At 42.8% G+C, this 20,051-nt stretch overlaps 1 protein-coding gene across 1 annotated transcript; it reads left to right on the forward strand.

Moving 5' to 3' along the window:
* The first annotated feature begins 2,849 nt into the window (after nucleotides 1–2,849).
* Nucleotides 2,850–19,022, forward strand: LOC141110395 (phospholipase A2 inhibitor NAI-like). Its single transcript, XM_073601725.1, has 5 exons — nucleotides 2,850–3,001; nucleotides 6,368–6,484; nucleotides 8,341–8,484; nucleotides 15,972–16,124; nucleotides 17,612–19,022. Exons 1-5 carry the CDS (start codon nucleotides 2,953–2,955, stop codon nucleotides 17,770–17,772), a joined length of 624 nt encoding a protein of 207 aa, XP_073457826.1. The 5' UTR covers nucleotides 2,850–2,952; the 3' UTR covers nucleotides 17,773–19,022.
* The last annotated feature ends 1,029 nt before the right edge of the window (nucleotides 19,023–20,051 follow it).

Raw genomic sequence — 20,051 nt, forward strand, 5'->3', positions numbered from 1 at the left:
CTACACTGCACTGCATGCACCAAGTTATATATATTGTATTTGGATGTTGTGTCTTTTGGATTTATAAACTTCTGTCTCAGTGTATTACTGGGCTTGAAATACACAGTCACGTAATTTTGTTACAGATCCTTCTGAGTTCTTATTCCCCCCTCTGTTTCATGGTTCTGTGTTTGTGCTTGGCCTTGTGGATGTTTAAACTAAAGTCCAGTCTGGGTAGCCACAAACTTTCAAAGCAGAATGGCACCAGCTTTTGTTGTGTGCCTTCCAGCACTGTCTACCCTACATGGCACTGGGAGGGACTAGCGGTGACCCCTTGGGTTTTAAATGGGAGGTACAAGAGGGGGTTCCTTTTTATCCTGACACAATAGTGCAACATTCTAACTTTTCAGCTCCAATATGTTTGGCTCAGTCAACTATCCTGGGCGTTTTCATGGTTTGGACAAATTTTTTATCTCACCTACATGTACCTGCCATCTGGTTGTCCCCCTGGCGTCTTTGTGGGTTCCATTCCCACAGCTCACAGGATAAACATTCTTGGTGTTCACTAGTTGAAAACATTGCCATGTGTAATTAATTTATTCAAGCTGATTTCTACTCAGATGTGCATCTACTCCTGATGAAGTGAACTGAAATTCAAGAAACATGTCAAGTTTTAGGATGCATTTTTCTATTGGTATTAGTATTGGTACTTATAACATTATTGTATAAAATATACTATCATGTAATTTTTACTCATTGGCTTGGCATTACATTATATAATTGTATTATTTATTACTTATGTAGTGAGATTCATTTGAGTATGTAGCGAGATTCAAATGAGTGTTCATTTAAGAATAAATCTGTATCTACGTGTACTATGTTGCTGTTGCACCTCATTTAAAGTCCCAAAAAGGACCGACCTTTGTTTTTATAGATATGCGTTTGCAGGGATGGAGACACACCACTGGGTGCACTTGACCACAGTTTACTTATTTCCTGTAGACCCCTCTTTAACATGTAACAAGAAGAAGGGTAATTTATTAAATTTATTATTCTGTACCTCTTCCTGTGTAAAATTATGTTTTTGTCTACTGAGTTTATATATTCACTTAAAGCTCTTATTTCCTATGTTCTAATGTCAGCCCATGTATCATCCACATGCTTGAACCAATTACTTGGTGTTATTCCCCTAAAAGAGTTCAAGTCCTTCTATACCACCCCCATGTAGAGGGTAGCTGCAATGGGAGATATGGGTGATCCCATAGCACAGCCAAGGAATCATCTAATTATCCTTTTACTTGAAAAAGTTGGTGGAACGAAGGTCCAGCATGGAACCTATTTGATCTGGTTTGAGTTATGTTCATCTGTCAAGAGTCTTATCTTGAACCAGATGTTTCCTTACAGTCTTAGTAGCCTTTGTAATTTGTATACAAGTAGAAAGGGGTGTGACATCATAGGACACCATTGTCTGCTGGCTGGAACTTCAATCGATATACCTTATTGACCAATTCTTTAGAGTTTTGAATATGGTGTACCATGTTGCCAACTAAGGGTGATTGGATAATAGCCAGATACTTAGCAATGTTGTATGTAACAAAGTTAACAAAGATGCTACTGTCATTCGGGCTTAAAACTAGAGCATAGTGTTTTCATAACTTTTACACTTCCCATTCTGTTCTTCAAAAAAAATCTGCATCGAACTAGATACATTCCATGGTCATTGGATTAAGGTGTCTTTGCTATATTTGTGCATATAAATCCTGGGGTATGTCCTTGACACTCATTAGATTTGAAGAAGTGGCTTGGATAAGCGTTGAAACGTCAATATTACAGGTTCATTGCAATGTAAGTTACTGCTACTAGCTATACCATGATTTGAAAAAATGAGAACCTTCACAAACATATTGGCAATTTTGGGGTGTATACCTTGAAACTGGTGCAGGAATATGAGAAAACAGCAAAAAAACTTGCAGATTACAGGGGCTCCCTACATTTCAGCCTCAGGTGTCAACATCATGGACTTACCCCTATCAGTGTTCACTTGGTTTCCGCAGTAAAGTTCATGGGGTCCATACAATTTTACAAAGAGCACTAAAAATACTGCTAAATGAATTGGTGAGACAGACTCATTTCACTATTGATGCTTTGAGACAGAACGTTGAAGACATTAAACGGTCTTTGACCTGAAAACTATCTGCTGAAATCCTAGTGGTTACATTTACAGAACAAGCCCAACTCTAAGGCAAAGGAAAGAGAGTTCAACAAATTCACCAACAGGCTACTATAGACCAGCAATAACAAGAGAACAGAGGAGGAAGGGGAAGGATGATAGCGGGACACCTCAAAGAAATATGGAAAAGTGGGTAAAGAACCTTTTAGTCAGAAAGCTTATTTAACCATAGAAGGAAGTTTTAGCCAAGGGAATTAAATTTTCTGTGGCACCCCGACGTGTCTCTGTAGTGGATATCATTTCAGCTACAGAATCTTCCATCCAACCACCTATCAGCAGAAGAGACTATGGGTCTTGGCAGTCTTGTCCAATGCCAAGGCACCTCTTTCCAAGAGAAAGTCCAGGTGAATGTGGCTAATTTCTCTAGCTTCATTTTGCTCCAATTTTTTATAGATTTGAGTATACATTGGGTTAATTTAGAAGAACCAGAGGAAAGAAAAGTGCCTGCGGGATTCCTCATAATAATAATACAAACAGAAGCCCAATTGCAGGACCAGTAATAACGTCTTGTAATTTTGGCAGCACCCGCTCTTTTCTCCAAAGCTAGCTCACAATGTTTCTTTACTGAAGGTGTCTAAAGTCAAGTATATGAAGTCTCGCCAAGAGGAGCATGGTGTGATGCAGGAACAGATAACAGTCCCTCCCATTCTCTTTCCCATGTATAAGAATGCTGAGAGTCACCATAACTTGAGAGAAGAGAGAGAAAATAGAGGTGGACGGATACTTGAGACTATTGACCGACAATGCAGCTTCTAATAGTGTCCTTCTTCTGGTTCATAATATGCACCAGTGGTAAGCATATTTGTCCTATCTATCTATCTATCTATCTATCTATCTATCTATCTATCTATCTATCTATCTATCTATCTATCTATCTATCTATCTATCTATCTATCTATCTATCTATCTATCTATCTATCTATCTATTTATCTTTCTAATTTTTCCTTCTCAGTTTTTTCTTCTTCTCTTGCCCCCTCCTGTCTCTGTCTTTTTTATCCCTCTTTTTTCTCTTCAGCTGTCTTTCTATCATTCTCTCCATCCATATTGTGTCTATTTATATTTCCATCCCTCTTTATATATTTTTGGAAGTTTGGATATAAACTGGTGTGTGTTATACATTCTTAATTATTTGTATAACATATTTAATAAACCAAATTCATTTTAACATTGCCAAAGAAAGTGGGTAAGAGGATAGAGGAGGTGTTCAGAATGTAGAAGCTAATGCCCTGCACACACGGTCGGATTTTCCGATGGAAAGAGCGCGATCGGATTGTGTAGTCGGAAATTCCGATCGTGCGTGGGCTCCATCGGACTTTTTCCGTCAGAATTTCCAACACACAAAGTTTGAGAGCAGGATATGAAATTTTCCGTCAACAAAATCCGATCATTCAAATTCTGATCGTGTGTACACAAACCCGACGCACAAAGTGCCACGCATGCTCAGAATAAATTAGGAGACGAAAGCTATTGGCTACTGCCCCGTTTATAGTCCCAACGTACGTGTTTTACGTCACCGCGTTCAGAACGATCGGATTTTCCGACAGCTTTGTGCGGCCGTGTGTATGCAAGACAAGTTTGGCCCAAAATCCGTTGGAAAAAATACGATGGATTTTGTTGTCAGAATGTCCGATCAATGTCCGATTGTGTGTACAGGGCATAAGGATGTTAGGATTGAGAGTTATGCACTAATAGAATTTAATTCTAAAATTTTTGTTTTAGGAACATTTGTTTGATATTATAATTGTTAGTGGGGGTCAAATCAACATTTGTTTTTGACCACAATGAGAAGGAAATTTGAAGGAGAAGGATAGAAATTTTTTTTCTAGCAAATTAATTTAAATTAGGAAAGCCAATTCATTTTAAAATGTAATGTTAAAAGTAAACGCAATTTTGACCGATCGTGTGTGGGCTTCCCCGGACTTTCAGCGGACTTTTCCAGCCGCAAATCTGACGGACTTTAGATTTGAAACATGCTTCAAATCTTTACGTCGTAACTCCGCCAGACCTAGAAATCCGCTCGTCTGTGTGCTAGTCCGACGGACAAAAACCCACGCTAGGGCAGCTATTGGCTACTGGCTATCAACTTCCTTATTTTAGTCTGGTGTACGTCATCACGTACGAATCCGTCTGACTTTTGTGTGATCGTATGTAGGCAAGTCCATTCGTTAGAAAGTCTGCCGCAAGTCCGCCAAAAGTCCGCCAAAAGTCCGCCGAAAGTCCGTCGAGAGTCCGTCGAAAGTTTGTCGGACTTTTGTAGACGAAAAGTCCGACTGTGTGTACGCGGCATTATTATACCAACATGTGAAATTTGAACAGCCTTTGTAAATTGATAAAAAAGATTATGCACACTTTTGCATTACCTTCGGTACAGCCTTCAGTACATGTTTTCTCCTTCATATATAAAATCTTTCTTTTTGCAAATAAATATTTACTTCTTGAATTTGTAAGACAGGTTGTTGAGCACCTCCAGTTTGCATTTATAAAAGCTTCTTTCTTGTATCATATACTAGAACAAAACCAAAATGCAGTGTTCCCCACGCACACGTTCAAGAAAACCGCCTGTTTGGTGATGCTGGGTGCTGTAATGACCATAGGCTGGAAACCGTGGATAATCAAAGTAAAGAAATGTCAGCAGCACACCAAGGATTCCTCGAAAGGGTCCAAAGCTTTATTCCGTGATCACATGATCAAATATACAACAGCGTTTCGGAGCCACGCAGGGCCCCTTCGTCAGGCGTGTGACCCTTTTCGACGATTCCTTGGTGTGCTGATGACATTTCTTCACATATACAGTAAAACCTTGGTTTAAGACTAACTTGGTTTGGGAGCGTTTTGCAAGACAAGCAACATTTTTTAATAAATTTTGACTTGATATACAAGCGATGTCTTGATATACCCTGTTTCCCCGAAAATAAGACCTAGTGTGATTGTCTGTGATGGCTGCAATATAAGCCCTACCCCCAAATAAGCCCTAGTTAAAGTCCTTGTAGGTCTTATTTTCAGGGTAGGGCTTATTTTTTGGGGAAACAGGGTAGGGCTTATTTGGGGGGTAGGGCTTATATTGCAGCCATCACCGACAACCACGCTAGGTCTTATTTTCGGGGAAACAGGGTACAAGTAGCGTCATGTCAGAACTGAGTATAAAAGAGAAGAGAGGCACTTCCAAGTGAAGCATTATGGTTACATTTAATGAAGGTACAACATTTAGCAACATATTGTTACACTTATGCCGTGTACACACGGGAGGACTTTTTGACCGGACTGGTCCGACAGACCGAATCCGGCGGACAATCCAACCGTGTGTGGGCTCCATCGGACCTTCAGCGGACTTTTTCTGTCGAAAGTCTGACGTACTTTAGATTTGGAACATGCTTCAAATCTTTACGTCGTAACTCCGCCGGACCCAGAAATCCGCTCGTCTGTATGCTAGTCCGACGGACAAAAACCGACGCTAGGGCAGCTATTGGCTACTTCCTTATTTTGGTCCGGTCGTACGTCATCACGTACGAATCCGTCGGACTTTGATGTGATCGTGTGTAGGCAAATCCGTTCGTTAAAAAGTCCGTCAAAAGTCCGCCAGAAAGTCTGTCTGACCAGTCCGGTCGAAAAGTCCGCTCGTGTGTACGCGGCATTAGAGGCTCCTCTCTTCTCTTTTATGCTCTGGAGCTCCTGCTGGATTTTACTTCTAATCCCCCTTTTGGAGGATTCCATTTGTGGATGGACATTTTATGGTTACACAACCGATCACATTGCTATAATCTTTTTATATGGACTATAAACTAAAGGACCTATGAATAAATGGTTGTGGAATGAATCATATGAGTTTCCATTATTCCTTTGGGGAAATTTGCTTTGATATACAAGTGCTTTGGATTACAAGCATGTTTCTGGAACGAATTATACTCATAATCCAAGGTTTAACTGTACTAGAACAACACGTGACGCATATATATGTGTATTGCTGTAGTAAAGGGGTTAATTCATCCCCTGGAAAAATAACATTTAATATTTGTGGCCAGATCAGATCTAATGTGTATGTGACTGGTAAAGACACAGCCGCGCACACATTTCGGTCTCTCCGATTTTCTCATTGTCTCTGTTCATCCCCATCATCCTATATTATTTATAGTGATCTCTTCCTCTTTGTGTCCCAATAGAAGCCCTGAAATGCAAAAGCTGCTTAGATCGATACTCGCATCTCTGCGCATCTGAAGAGACCATAGATTGCAGCGAAAGCGAAGGGTGTGGTGCAGCGTCTGGCTTTTTTCAGATAGGTAAGTGCCAGTATATTATGTTTTTTTATATACTCTGTTTAAATTTTTTTTTTTTCCAATGGAAAGTGAATTTCATTGTATACAGTGTCATTTCAAGGAGGATACTCTATATGGTGAATTAAATGCCAGAGATCCTATTTGTTATCTGCCCCTTTGGGTATAAACACATCTAATCCACAGAATTCGGGGCTCTAAAACGGCTTAACCAGTTGCCGACCGCCGTACGCCGATATACGTCGGCACAATGGCAGCGGTGGGCAAATGGGCGTACATGTACGTCCCCTTTAAGAGCCGGGGATAGCATGCGCGCGCCCGCACGCCGCGTTCAGCGTGACCGTGCCCGCGGGACCAGCGGACTCGAAGTCCGCCGGTCTCCTGGCAATTGTGTCATGGAGCCTCAGAACGGGGAAGTGCCTAGGTAAACAAGGCATTTCCCCGTTTTGCCTTGTGTCATGACAGAGATCACTACTCTCTGTCATCGAGAGCAGCGATCGCTGTCATGTGACTAATAGCCCATCCCCCCCTCTCAGTTATGCCCTGTACACACGGTCGGATTTTCAGACGGAAAAAGTGCGATCGGATTGTGTTGTCGGAAATTCCGATCGTGTGTGGGCTCCATCGGACTTTTTCCGTCGGAATTTCCGACACACAAAGTTTGAGAGCCGGATATAAAATTTTCCCGACAACAAAATCCGATCGTTTAAGTTCCGATCGTGTGTAGACAAATCCGACGCACAAAGTGCCACGCATGCTCAGAATAAATGAAGAGACGAAAGCTATTGGCTACTGCCCCGTTTATAGTCCCAACGTACGTGTTTTATGTCACCGCGTTCAGAACGATCGGATTTTCCGGCAACTTTGTGCGACCGTGTGTATGCAAGACAAGTTTGAGCCAACATCTTTCGGAAAAAATCCGGTGGATTTTGTTGTCGGAATGTCCAAACAATGTCCGATCGTGAGTACGGGGCATTAGAATCACTCCCTAGGACACAATTAACCCTTCATCGCCCCTAGTGGTTAACCCCTTCACTGCCAGTGTCATTTACACAGTAATCAATGCATTTTTATAGCACTGATTGCTGTATACATGACAATGGTCCCAAAATAGAGTCAAAAATGTCCGATGTGTTTTTTTTTTGAGAAATGTATAAATTTGAAAGCGAACTGATATAGTAATTATAACCTTAATGAACATCAAAGGCTAAATGTGTATTCAGAGTGACTGTATTTTGTGTATGTATATGTGTTTTGTTTGTATAAAATTGAAGAAAAGAAAAAAAAAAAATGTCCGATGTGTCTGCCATAATTTCGCAGTCCCGATAAAAATCGCAGATCGCCGCCATTACTAATAAAAAAAGAAGAATAATAAAAATGCCATGGTTACAAACCTTTTTTGTAAACGCTATAACTTTTGCGCAAACCAATCAATATACTCTTATTGCGATTTTTTTTTTACTAAAAATATGGAGAAGAATACATATCGGCCTAAACTTAGGAAAAAAATATTTTTTTAATATATTTTTGGGGGATATTTATTATAGCAAAAAGTAAAAAATAATGCGTTTTTTTTCAAAATCGTCGCTCTTTTTTTGTTTATCGCGCAAAAATTAAAAACTGCAGAGGTGATCAAATACCACCAGAAGAAAGCTGTATTTGTGGGGAAAAAAAGGACGTCAATTTTGTTCAAGTGCAACGTCGCACGACTGCGCAATTGTCAGTTAAAGCGACGCAGTGCCGAATCGCAAAAAGTGCTCTGGTCAGGTAGGGGAGCTCCAGTCTCTTCAGTGAAAATTAAAAGTCAGCAGTTACAAAAACTGTCATGGCATTAACAGAAGTCCCTTGTCTCATTACTCCAGGGTTGGAAAGGACAAATTTTTTTTACAAAGGCTGCCGGTTTCCCATAGAATGCAATTCCTGGTTGTGCATTTCCATGAATGGTACCTATCTACAGTCCTACATCACGTGCTGCGATGGGGAGATGTGCGACCTGGATTATTATAGTAAGTAATGTGAGCTGGAGCAGAACCAATAAAAGGTCAGGGCCACCTAGATTTTGATGTGCCCATCACTCCATCTTTGATTTGTTTTGGTTGACGTTTAACCTCAACCTAACCCTGAACCCTAAACTTTGCCTAAACTCCTATACCTAACACTTAAAGTGTTTATTACCCCAACACTTTATATTCCTTATATGTGTACCATATACTTTTATGAGAAAGTCTCCTGTTCTCCTTGTATTGTTTCCTTTATATGAAATCCCTGGTGTTCCTCCCATTCCCTCTGCTTTCCTAGGTAAAACTGACTACACTAAATAGGAGAGCACAATGTGGTCAGTTCTCTAGCTATGCTGGGAACTCAGTGTGCTCTCCTCCAATGATCAGACTTGTCCTGACCACGCCCCCGCTGCACAGCCATTCCCTGGAAAGCCCAGTATTCTGCTGCTTCCCCTGCCTTTCATTTCTAATTTAGACTGAATGGGTTGCTTTACAAGGTGATTGTTTACAATCACTTTAAAGCTGAACTCCAGGAATGATCTGTATTGCATACTTTCATTGGTCCAGTGTACTGTTTAAGTAAGTCTAATATACAGAGTGCAGGAGTCAGGAGTATGTTGTGTACAGACTACTAAACAGAGTGCAGAGGTCAAGAGTATGTTATGTACAGACTAATGTACAGAGAGGAGAGGTCAGGGGTATGTTATGTGCAGTCTACCAGTGTGCAGAGGTAAGGAGTATACTATTTGCAGTCTACCAAATAGGACGCAGAGGTCCGGAGTATGCTATGTACAGTCTACCGTACAGAGATCAGGAGTATGCTATGTACAGTCTATCATACAGAGGTCAGGGGTATGCTATGTACAGTCTACTATACAGAGGTCAGAGTTCAGGAGTATGCTATGTACAGTCTACCATACAGAGGTCAGAGTTCAGGAGTATGCTATGTACAGTCTACTATACAGAGGGGTCAGAGGTCAGGAATATGCTATGTACAGTCTACCATACTGAGGTCAGGAGTATGCTATGTACAGTCTACCATACAGAGGGCAGAGGTCAGGAGTATGCTATGTACAGTCTACCAAACAGGGTGCAGAGGTCATGAGTATGCTATGTACAATGTACCATACAGAGAGCAGAGGTCAGGAGTATGCTATGTACAGTCCACTGTACAGAGGTCAGAGGTCAAGTGTATGCTATGTACAGTCTACCATACAGAGGGCAGAGAGCAGGAACATTCTATGTAAAATTTACCATACAGAGTGCAGAGGTCAGGGTATGCTATGTACAGTGTACCATACAGAGGGCAGAGGTTAGGAGTATGCTATGTACAGTGTACCATACAGAGGGCAGAGGTCAGGAGTATGCTATGTACAGTGTAAACTACAGAGGGCAGAGGTCAGGAGTATGCTATGTACAGTGTACCATACAGAGGGCAGAGGTCAGGAGTATGCAATGTACAGTGTACCATACAGAGGGCAGATGTCAGGGGTATGCTATGTACAGTATAACATACAGAGGGCAGATGTCAGGGGTATGCTATGTACAGTGTAGTATAGTGGTCAGTGTAGTGTAGTGGACAGTGTAGTATAGTGGTCAGTGTAGTGTAGTGGACAGTGTAGTATAGTGGACAGTGTAGTGTAGTGGACAGTGTAGTATAGTGGACAGTGTAGTATAGTGGTCAGTGTAGTGGACAGTATAGTATAGTGGTCAGTGTAGTGTAGTGGACAGTGTAGTGTAGTGGACAGTGTAGTATAGTGGTCAGTGTAGTGTAGTGGACAGTGTAGTATAGTGGACAGTGTAGTGTAGTGGTCAGTGTAGTATAGTGTACAGTGTAGTATAGTGGACAGTGTAGTGTAGTGGATAGTGCAGTATAGTGGTCAGTGTAGTGTAGTGGACAGTGTAGTATAGTGGACAGTGTAGTGGTCAGTGTAGTATAGTGTACAGTGTAGTATAGTGGTCAGTGTAGTGGACAGTATAGTATAGTGGACAGTGTAGTGTAGTGGACAGTGTAGTATAGTGGACAGTGTAGTATAGTGGTCAGTGTAGTGGACAGTATAGTATAGTGGACAGTGTAGTGTAGTGGACAGTATAGTATAGTGGTCAGTGTAGTGTAGTGGACAGTGTAGTGTAGTGGACAGTGTAGTATAGTGGTCAGTGTAGTGTAGTGGACAGTGTAGTGTAGTGGACAGTATAGTATAGTGGACGGTGTTGTATAGTGGTCAGTGTAGTGTAGTGGACAGTATAGTGGTCAGTGTAGTGTAGTGGTCAGTGTAGTGTAGTGGACAGTATAGTATAGTGGACGGTGTAGTATAGTGGTCAGTGTAGTGTAGTGGACAGTATAGTGGTCAGTGTAGTGTAGTTGGCAGTATATTGGTCAGTGTAGTGTAGTGGACAGTATATTGGTCAGTGTAGTATAGTGGACAGTATAGTATTGTAGTCAGTGTAGTGGTCAGTGTAGTATAGCGGTCAGTGTAGTGGTCAGTATAGTGGACAGTGTAGTGGTCAGTATAGTGGACAGTGTAGTGTAGTGGTCAGTATAGTGGACAGTATAGTGTAGTGGACAGTATAGTGGTTAGTGTAGTGGTCAGTATAGTGTAATGGACAGTATAGTGGTCAGTGTAGTATAGTGGTCAGTGTAGTATAGTGGTCAGTGTAGTGTAGTGGACAGTATAGTGGTCAGTGTGGTGTGGACAGTATAGTGGTCAGTGTAGTGGACAGTGCAGTGATCAGTGTAGTGTAGTGGACATTATAGTGGACAGTGTAGTGTAGTGGTCAGTGTAGTGTAGTGGACAGTGTAATGGTCAGTGTAGTGTAGTGGACAGTATAGTGGACAGTGTAGTGTAGTGGACAGTATAGGGGACAGTGTAGTGTAGTGGACAGTATAGTGGAGAGTGTAGTGTAGTGGACAGTATAGTGGAGAGTGTAGTGTAGTGGACAGTATAGTGGACAGTGTAGTGTAGTGGTCAGTGTAGTGTAGTCGTCAGTGTAGTGTAGTGGACGGTGTAGTGGTCAGTGTAGTGTAATGGTCACTGTAGTGGACAGTATAGTGGACAGTGTAGTGGTCAGTGTAGCGTAGTGGTCAGTGTAGTGTAGTGGACAGTATAGTGGTCAGTGTAGTGGACAGGATAGTGGACAGTGTAGTGATCAGTGTAGTGTAGTGGTCAGTGTAGTGTAGTGGTCAGTGCAGTGTAGTGGTCAGTGTAGTGTAGTAGACAGTATAGTGGTCAGTGTATTGGACAGTATAGTGGTCAGTGTAGTTCTCAGTGTAGTGGACAGTATAGTATAGTAGTCAGTGTAGTGTTTAATTGTCAGTAAAGGAATCAGGTTGGTCAGTGTTGAAATCAAGTAGGTTAGTTTAGTGGTCAGTATAGGAATCAGGTAGATCAATACTATTTGAAGGGACTCAGGGAGTGCTAAAAGTCCGCAGGTTAGGGGGCGGAAATTACTTGCCTTGCCCCGGGTGCTGACAACCGACGCTACGCCACTGGTACAGTGTACCATACAGAGGGCAGAGGTCAGGAGTATGCTATGTAAACTGTACCATACAGAGGGCAGAGGTCAGGAGTAGGGATGAGCCGAACACCCCCCGGTTCGGTTCGCACCAGAACCTGCGAACGGACCGAAAATTTGCACGAACTTTAGAACCCCATTGATGTCTATGGGACTCGAACGTTCAAAATCAAAAGTGCTCATTTTAAAGGCTAATTTGCATGGTATTGTCCTAAAAAGGGTTTGGGGACCCGGGTCCTACCCCAGGGGACATGTATCAATGCAAAAAAAACTTTTAAAAACTGCCTTTTTTTCGGGAGCAGTGATTTTAATGATGCTTAAAGTTAAAAAAAAAAAAGTGAAATATTCCTTTAAATATCGTACCTGGGGGGTGTCTATAGTATGCCTGTAAAGTGACGCGTGTTTGCCGTGTTTAGAACAGTCCCTGCACCAAATGTCATTTTTAAAGGAAAAAAAGTCATTTAAAAACTGCTTGCGGCTTTAATGTAATGTCGGGTCCCGGCAATATGAATGAAAATCAGTGAGACAAACGGCATGGGTACCCCCCCAGTCCACTACCAGGCCCTTTGGGTCTTGTATGGATATTAAGGGGAACCCCGCACCCAAATTAAAAAAGGAAACAGCAGTATACAGGCTCTGTACTCTGAACAGCAGTATACAGGCGGTGCAAACAAGACAGGGACTGTAGGTTTGTTGTTAAGTAGAATCTGTTTGTAATTTTGAACTGGTACATTTTTAACGTGTTTAGCTCCAGCCAAAAAAACTTTTTTAAGCTTTTTGGAAAACGTAGGGAAGGGTTATCACCCCTGTGACATTTGTTTTGCTGTCTGTGCTCCTCTTCAGAAGATTTCACCTCATTTTTTGTCCCAATGACAAATGTTTTTTGAAAATTTGGGTTTTTTTGTGAAACAAGGATTGGTGATAAAGCATCAGTGGAAAGGAGAAACGTTTTTCCCATATTAACTCTTACAGGAGAGAATTTCCCTTCCTAGGGGTAGATTTCATCTCACTTCCTGTTGTCTCCTTCCGTTTGCAAGTAGGAGTCGTTTGTAAGTTAGATGTTTGAAAGTAGGGGCCTGCTCTATATACTCTGCAGAAATTGGGGCCTTAGGTGTTGTTGTGGCCACAACACTGTAAGCCCTCACAGGGCCCTGCTGTGAAATATTGGATCAAGAATTGTAATTACATGCCCCTGTTGAACAGGGGCTGAAAAATTGGGCCTTAGGCACTGGTGCTGGTGCCACAACACTGCAACCCCTCACAGACACTCTAGTTGGAACGCAGAAACGAGCCCTGCTGCAAAGTATTGCACCAAAAATTGTAATTACACGCCCCTGTTAAACACTGTGCAGAGGTCGCACTACACTAACTTGTAGTTTTAGCTGAACACTGTGAGCAGGACGCACTACACTAACTTGTAGTTTTAGCTGAACACTGTGAGGAGGACGCACTACACTAACTTGTAGTTTTAGCTGAACACTGTGAGCAGGACGCACTACACTAACTTGTAGTTTTAACTGAACACTGTGAGCAGGACGCACTACACACTAACTGTAAATAGTCTAGCTGCCTGACTGGGGTACTAATAGGATCAAAAGAACACCAGCAATTTTCTTCAGGTAGCTGTAAATACTGTAACAAGACAAGCCTGCCTGTGAGTAGGGAGATAATAGGAACGGATCTAGCTAAACTGAATACAGTGTGTATATATATATATATATATATATATATATATATATATATATATATATATATATACACCGTATTTATCGGCGTATAACATGCGCCGGCGTATAACACGCACCCCAAGTTTAGGAGAGAATTTTAAGGAAAATACTTTTAGGAGGGAAGTTTAAGGAAAAGAAACTTACATTAAAATGCCCATCAATGCAGCTTCATCAGTGTTCATCTGCAGCCTTGTTAGTGTCATTGCAGCCTTTTTAGTGTCAGTGCAGCCTTGTCAGTGCAGCTTTGCCCCAGTGCAGCCTTGTCCCCAGTGCAGCCTTGTCAGTGCAGCCTTGTCCCCAGTGCAGCCTTGTCCTCAGTGCAGCCTTGTCCCCAGTGTCCATGCCTGCCGCCGCCGTCGCCACAATACATATGCTAGTAGTTTTAAATATGGCGCCGCGGAGTTCGGAGGGACTCGGCGCCGGCAGAACTGAACGAACGCCGCCGAGATACACATAGCCGAGGGTTCTCGGCTCTTTCCGGCGCCGCTCACAGTCCCGCCCATTCCCGCCCTATGATGGACATAACACAGGTCCAATGGCGGGACTGGGCGTGACTGTGAGCGGCGCCGGAAAGAGCCGAATATACTCGACTATGTGTATCTCGGCTCTGTGATTTCGGCGGCGCTCGTTCAGCACCGCCGAGTCCCTCCGAACTCCGCGGCGCCATATTTAAAACTACTCGCTATGTGAATGTCGGCGGCGATCGCCGACATTCACATAGCGATAGCGGGGATCGGCGAATAACACGCACCCACGACTTTCCCCTGATTTTAAGGGGAAAAAAGTGCATGTTATACGCCGATAAATACGGTATATGCAACACCTGGGATGCATATATATACACAATACACTGTGAGTGCAGCTAACTCACTGACTGTCCTGCCTAATCTAGCTAACTTAAATGAAATGACACTGTCTCTCTCTCTCTCTCTAAGCATGCCGGAACACACTACACAGGGCCGGCGTGCAGGCGGCCTTATATAGTGTGGGGCGTGTTCTAAACCCCCTGAGCCATAATTGGCCAAAGCCACCCTGGCTTTGCCCAATTACAGCTCTCTCTACCGACGGCGCTGTGATAGGCCAAGCATGCGGGTCATAGTGCATGCTTGGCCAATCATCAGCCAGCAATGCACTGCAATGCCGCAGTGAATTATGGGCCGTGACGCGCCACACGAATTTGCCGCGAACGGCCCATATTGTTCGCAATTCGGCGAACGATCGAACAGACGATGTTCGAGTCGAACATGGGTTCGACTCAAACACGAAGCTCATCCCTAGTCAGGAGTATACTATGTACAGTGTACCATACAGAGGGCAGAGATCAGGAGTATGCTATGTACAATGTACCATACAGAGGGTAGAGGTCAGGAGTATGCTATGTACAGTCTACCATACAGAGGGCAGAGGTCAGGGGTATGCTATGTACAGTCTACCATACAGAGGGCAGAGGTCAGGAGTATGCTATGTACAGTCTACCATACAGAGGGCAGAGGTCAGGAGTATGCTATGCACAGTCTACCATACAGAGGGCAGAGGTCAGGGGTATGCTATGTACAGTGTACCATACAGAGGGCAGAGGTCAGGGGTATGCTATGTACAGTCTACCATACAGAGGGCAGAGGTCAGGGGTATGCTATGTACAGTCTACCATACAGAGGGCAGAGGTCAGGAGTATGCTATGCACAGTCTACCATACAGAGGGCAGAGGTCAGGGGTATGCTATGTACAGTGTACCATACAGAGGGCAGAGGTCAGAAGTATGCTATGTACAATGTACCATACAGAGGGTAGAGGTCAGGAGTATGCTATGTACAATGTACCATACAGAGGGCAGAGGTCAGAAGTATGCTATGTACAATGTACCATACAGAGGGTAGAGGTCAGGAGTATGCTATGTACAATGTACCATACAGAGGGTAGAGGTCAGGAGTATGCTATGTACAATGTACCATACAGAGGGCAGAGGTCAGGGGTATGCTATGTACAGTGTACCATACAGAGGGCAGAGGTCAGGAGTATGCTATGTACAGTCTACCATACAGAGGGCAGAGGTCAGGAGTATGCTATGTACAGTCTACCATACAGAGGGCAGAGGTCAGGAGTATGCTATGTACAATGTATCATACAGAGGGCAGAATCAGGATTATGTTATTTACAGACAACCCTGAAATGCCCAAGACAAATAAGAGCCAAGAGTATGCAATGAGTGAAGATGGCCTTTAAATGATTAAGCATTCTTTTTTGATCCTTCAGTACCCAGCGATGCAAATGAACCATATAATGGCAAAGAATGTGAATCTTGCTACGTAGAAGACACTGCGGATGGATGCAGCTCCACGCAGACACAGAAGTGTAGAGGTGATGAGACGCTGTGTGTGCGTTACGGAGGATATCGCAGGAAACAAGGTAATGAAGTTATTAATTAATGGTAGGGATGAGCAGAGTGATTTTAGTGAAATTTGTGATGGGAACATACATGCTACTTAATGTGTCGGTGTAAAGCTGTCCATGCACTGTTTTGGGCATCCGACATCCTTCAATTGAAAAATGAAGCTGGGTAAAAAATTGTTGGCTGCATCCAATCAGACAATACAGTAGCATAGATAGGGGAATATTTTAGATTTTTTTTTTTTTTTTGTGTGTACGGCCAATCGGACACTTCCAGCTCTCACAGAAATCTCAATAATTTAAATCCTGGCAACTGCTTAGATTTTTGCTTGTGCTTGCAATTGTCTGATACACATAAGCCCCCTATTTCAACCTCTGCTGCAAATCTACATTGTTGCAGACTGAGGAGAGGAGACTGAGAAAATTCTTCCTCCTGCCTGCAGCAGACTGATGGCACCATCTCAGCCTAGGCAGAGTCACTTAAAGTGATACAAAACACACACGGTTTGATTTACATTGCCCCTTCTATTTCTGTATATGGATGGTGGCACTATAATTATTTTAATAAAAAAAACCCATCTAATTATCTTTTTCCTAATCAATATACAGCTGCCACATCACCCAGCTCTCTCCCAGCCTGTCTGCAGGGAAACATAAGCAGGAGAAGCTTGTAGTCCTCTGCTGCTGGTCACATGTTAAAAAAACAAAAAAACAAAAAAAACAGCCTTTGGAATACAGAGTAAAAATAAAGAAATAATGAATAATAATAAACTGTTTTTAATTGTCATACAAATAAAATCTTTATTATTTTGTGGAAATAACATGGTGTGGGCAGATTTCTGCCAGTCACTGGCTGTGTCACGCCACTCTTACCTGTATCTTAGAATAAGAGGGAGGTGAAGCCTCCATCAATCAACATCTAATATCTTGTCCCCATTGTGTTTAGCTGGTTGTGGGCATGGAGGAGGAGGAAGGGAGTGGGCTGTCATTTACCAGAGTGTATAGGCCCACATGTGTGACTCTATAGTCACATGGGCTGCTCAGATGTGATAGAAAGGAAATGCTCAGCATAGAAACTCACTAAAAAACTGAGCATGTGCAGAGCTGCCAACACTGCTCTGCAAAATCCCTAGCTGCATTGGGGACATGGACAGAAGGGGGAGGTAGCGAGCAGCAGGATTGACCAGGTTTTTTTATGCAGAATACAGAAAACTAATCTCATAGTGACTGAGTGAGTATGAACAGCATGCAATACACATTTATTGATAGTTTTTTAATGATGTGGGTTTAGTGACACTTTAATTGGAGATGTTTTTTTTTTTAATACAAATTTGAGCTTTTCTGAATGTTACTGTTGCTATTTGTTGTTTCGTTTTATAAATTTATTAATGAACACTTACATTTACTGAAAGGTTCAGCTAAAGTGGCAGTCACTATTGATTATTATATGTTTGTATGTATTTATTATTTGATTTGATTTTTTTTTTCTCTTTTTCATTCTACAGACGGAGAAGAAACTGCCGTTTCCTTTTCAGGCTGTGCCAATACTTTGGCATATGAAAAGTTTGAGTACTTCTATGGCTTTGAACAAACTGTGATTAAATTCTTTACTGATAACAGAAATCGAAGACCTGTTGGGAAAACCAATGCAGACTGCAGTTTTTAAAAGTGCAGCAATCTAGGAGCTACCGCGTTTCACTGAAAATAAGACCTACCCCGAAAAAAAGACCTAGTACGATTATCAGGGAGGGGTGCAATATAAGCCCTACCCTGAAAATAAGACCTAGTGCGATTATCAGGGAGGGGTGCAATATAAGCCCTACCCTGAAAATAAGACCTAGTGCGATTATCAGGGAGGGGTGCAATATAAGCCCTACCCTGAAAATAAGACCTAGTGCGATTATCAGGGAGGGGTGCAATATAAGCCCTACCCTGAAAATAAGACCTAGTGCGATTATCGGGGAGGGGTGCAATATAAGCCCTACCCTGAAAATAAGACCTAGTGCGATTATCAGGGAGGGGTGCAATATAAGCCCTGCCCCAAAAATAAGCCCTAGCGCGATTATTGGGGAAAATGAGCCCTAGTAAAGTTAATTAAAAAAAAAATGATCCACTTTGTAAAACGTCCCCACTGGCATAAAGTGCAGTGTGTCCCCCCCCCCTGCAACGATCAGGCAAAATACCCCATTGACAGCCGCCGCTGACCCGCCGGAGGTCTTCTCCTCTTTTTTGTAGCCAAAATGAATATAAAACCCTGTCTTATTTTTGGGGAAACATGGTAACCAGATTACAGGTCACTACAGTCAGATCAGTCAACAGACAATTCCTGACTGACTACCAGGAACTTTGCACACCCTCATTGTAATTTACATTGTCTGATGGTATAGGCTGGCTTATTTTTTTTAAAAAGTTAGAAATTCAGAACCAATTAATAGCGATGGCTTATCATTTTCCTGGGAATTGAACAGCTACAACAGCACAAACATTATGATAAAAAAAGAAATTGCTCAGCATCAAATGCATTTTATTATGTCATGACAAGCAACAACGCATAAAAAAAAACAGGACAAGACTTGATCATTAAAGGCCAATTCTGGGCACATTAGGGTTGCCACCTTTTCTTCAAGCCAAACGCGAACACTTTAGCGGCCCACTGCATTTTTTTTTTCTTTTTTGTAGTATACACTATGCATATATTTTGTGATGAAATCACAACGCACAGACACGCACCGGACCCGATATGCGGACGCACATATGTGAACCTGGCCTTAGGGGTTGTACCGTTGACATCCCATGCTTTTACCTGCAAAAGCGTCCAGGTTGCTAGGACACCGGTGATCCTAGCAACCAATGCCTGCAATCTGCAAAGATGTCCATTTACTGTCTGGCTGCTCTGGTGGTGCCGGCAGCTGGAGGGGGGGGGGGGGGGGGGGGGCTTGGTGCTGGTGGGAGAGAGCGCACAGTGAGCTGCAGCATTCAGGCTTGATTAGCCTTGCGCTGCATTGACAGGGGTGAGGGGGAACCGGACCTGGACCGACTCACCACTGTCACCATTCACCAATCACCAGTGGCAGTGAAGCCCTGCTGGGGCGGGGGAAGGAGGGGGGGGGGAGCGTGCTGCTAGCGGGAGAGAGCGCATTCAAGGCAGGCTGCATTTGCCGATCGTCATTGACACATTGACAGGGGGTCGAGGTGGATGGAGGGGAATGCTCACCGCTGAAGCCACAGGACAGGATCCATGGTAGGGGTTGTGGGTGCTGCTGGCGGGAGAGTGTGCATGAACACCTACTTCCCACACTGGCTGGAGACTATGCTGCTGTGTCTGGGTTTCAGGAGGAGAGAAACCCGGGCACAGCTATCAAAACCCGGACTGTCTGGGTCTTTCCCGTACAGGTGGCAACCCTACATACAATGCAGACACAGATGGGAGATTTGGGGAGAAAAGAGAAGCACCAGGGCCTGCTGTAAGTAAAGCAACCTAGTCATTCTACCCCCTAGTCTTAATGAGCATTTAACCCTTGCCCTGAAGGAGTCCTGACTGCAAAGGTTTTTTTTTTGTGTGCCTGGAGTTGGGCTTTAAAGATAATATTATCATTATTATACAGGATTTATATAGCGCCAACAGTTTCCGCAGTGCTATACAATACAGTTACAATACAATTCAATACATGAGGACTTATGCTTATTGCCATTACCTTCTCAATGCTTGGAATTGATACTATGATTATATGTATAAGTGGATAAATAGTATGAGAATGAGAACGGCGCTGCCCTCTCCATTGTTAAATAATGGATACAGGTGTCATAAAATGCAAGCTAACTTTATATAGCTACAGTATATAAAAAAACTCCACCATCAGCTATCATAATAGGGTCCCAAACAAGAAAAACCCATATATTCGGGCATAACCAAAATACTCAAAACACCAGTGATTTAGAAATTGC

The sequence above is a fragment of the Aquarana catesbeiana genome, linkage group LG10 (genome assembly GCF_042186555.1).
Source record: "Aquarana catesbeiana isolate 2022-GZ linkage group LG10, ASM4218655v1, whole genome shotgun sequence".
Taxonomy (NCBI): Eukaryota; Metazoa; Chordata; class Amphibia; order Anura; family Ranidae; genus Aquarana; species Aquarana catesbeiana.